We start from the raw sequence: 1,724 nt of genomic DNA on the forward strand, positions 1-1,724 counted from the left end.
CATTGCCATTTCTCAGACAGACAGACAAGCCACCGCTCCTTAGGTAAGCAGACCAGACACTCCCGAAAATCTTGTCTGTCTGTCTGATGAACACCCTGATGTTAGCTGCGTCGGTGCTGATATTGGGAGGTATTGTGGGGTAATTTACCAAGCCAGTTAGCCGCTGTCGCAACAGATGCTTGTTTCGCTCGCGTACGAAGTGGACTGAAAGATTATCTTAGCACCGACTCATGTTTTGGCGATACGCAGGAATATTCTCACAAAGTCTCTCCTATTACGACCCAGGCGAAGGGTCCCCACGTCATTGCGAAGGAAGCGATGAACATGCACGCAGCCACAATCATGACAATTCCAGAACTCTCAAATTCAGTTGGTGGCCTAGTGACAGCCACGCAGGCGAAGATCAGTAACCATACCGACTGCCAGATGGCGCCTACGGTTAGTGGTATGCGGCGACCGAACCTCTCCACAATATACAAGCCCGGGAAGGTAGTCGCAACGTTTACCGCACCGAGGATGAGTTGGACTAGAATGGGATCTTCAATGCCGGCCGACTCAAAGATTGTCGCGCCATACTAGAGCAGCAATTAACGATACGACGATACGAAGTAAGAATGCCGAAAGACTTACGTAGAAGAAATAATTCACACCCGTCCACTGCTGTAGGAAGTGGATAGCCATGCCTAAGAACGTGCGGTAAGCAACACGAGGCTTGTTCCCGCTCCCTATGAAACATTCCAACCAGGAACCGGTGCCAGCAGTCTTTTGCTCCTGGATGTTGTCATGCATCTCTTTCCAGTCGTCTTCAATGAGCTGGTTATGCGGATCGTCTTTCAAGCCGCGAAGTCGAGCCATCGACACGCGGGCTTCGTCCCAGCGATCTCTGCCGGCTAGCCATCGAGGAGACTCTGGCGCGAAGAGGACGCCGATACCAAGTGGGAGTGAAAAGGCAATACCGAGCCCGATGACAATTCTCCAGGAAGCTGACGATTCTTCAATTTCCCGAACGCCGTAGTTGATGAGATTGGAGACCAGGATGCCGATAGTGATCATGAGTTGGTAGGAGGCCACTACAGCACCCCTAATCTCGCGAGGACAGCATTCTGATTGAAACATCGGTACACCTTGGCCAGATCAGCGGCTGCAATCTAACCAAAACGCATTGTCGTCTTGCAACATACCAACACTGAGGTTTCCGACACCAATACCTGCGATGAAACGCCCCATCATCATATGTACCCAAGAGTCCATCGCGGTGATCTGGATGGTGTTCCCGATGATAAAGATGGCCACACCGAAGGACAAGCTCCGTCGACGACCCCACCAATCAACTGTATAGGCACCAGAAAGAGCACCAATGAGTGATCCAATACTCATGAGTGAGACAATGAGCGATTGCACAATAGAGGCGAAGCCAGGATCCCCGGCCGTGCCCTGCCCGAAGCGTAGACGAAAATCTCTGAAGAGCAGCATGCCACTAATTTGTCCCTATCATAATGTCAAAAGTTGCGTCGTCACAGTGGGGCTGTTCGAGCATGTCACAACAGAACGCACCGTGTCATAGCCAAATAGAAATCCGCCTATCGAGGTAACAACCCCAAGCACAATGGCCTCGATGCCACAGTCGGCGCCATTGACGCGGACGGATCTGCAAAAGTGTCAGCCTAAACAGCCCTAATTAATATCCCGTCAATCAGAGAAACGCACACTTTCCCAAAAACCAT

The 1,724-nt window shown here is 51.2% G+C and overlaps 1 protein-coding gene across 1 annotated transcript; it reads right to left on the bottom strand.

The window, feature by feature from the left end:
- Positions 1 to 101: 101 nt before the first annotated feature.
- On the bottom strand, positions 102 to 1,724 carry WHR41_09396 (uncharacterized protein; the record flags this gene model as incomplete). The annotated part of the gene is made up of 6 exons (XM_069377999.1): positions 102 to 204; positions 262 to 575; positions 631 to 1,124; positions 1,182 to 1,488; positions 1,555 to 1,648; positions 1,708 to 1,724. 6 exons carry the CDS (start codon positions 1,722 to 1,724, stop codon positions 102 to 104), a joined length of 1,329 nt encoding a protein of 442 aa, XP_069224887.1.

This window comes from Cladosporium halotolerans (genome assembly GCF_011745625.1).
Source record: "Cladosporium halotolerans strain TM138-S3 chromosome Unknown Sca167, whole genome shotgun sequence".
NCBI lineage: Eukaryota > Fungi > Ascomycota > Dothideomycetes > Cladosporiales > Cladosporiaceae > Cladosporium > Cladosporium halotolerans.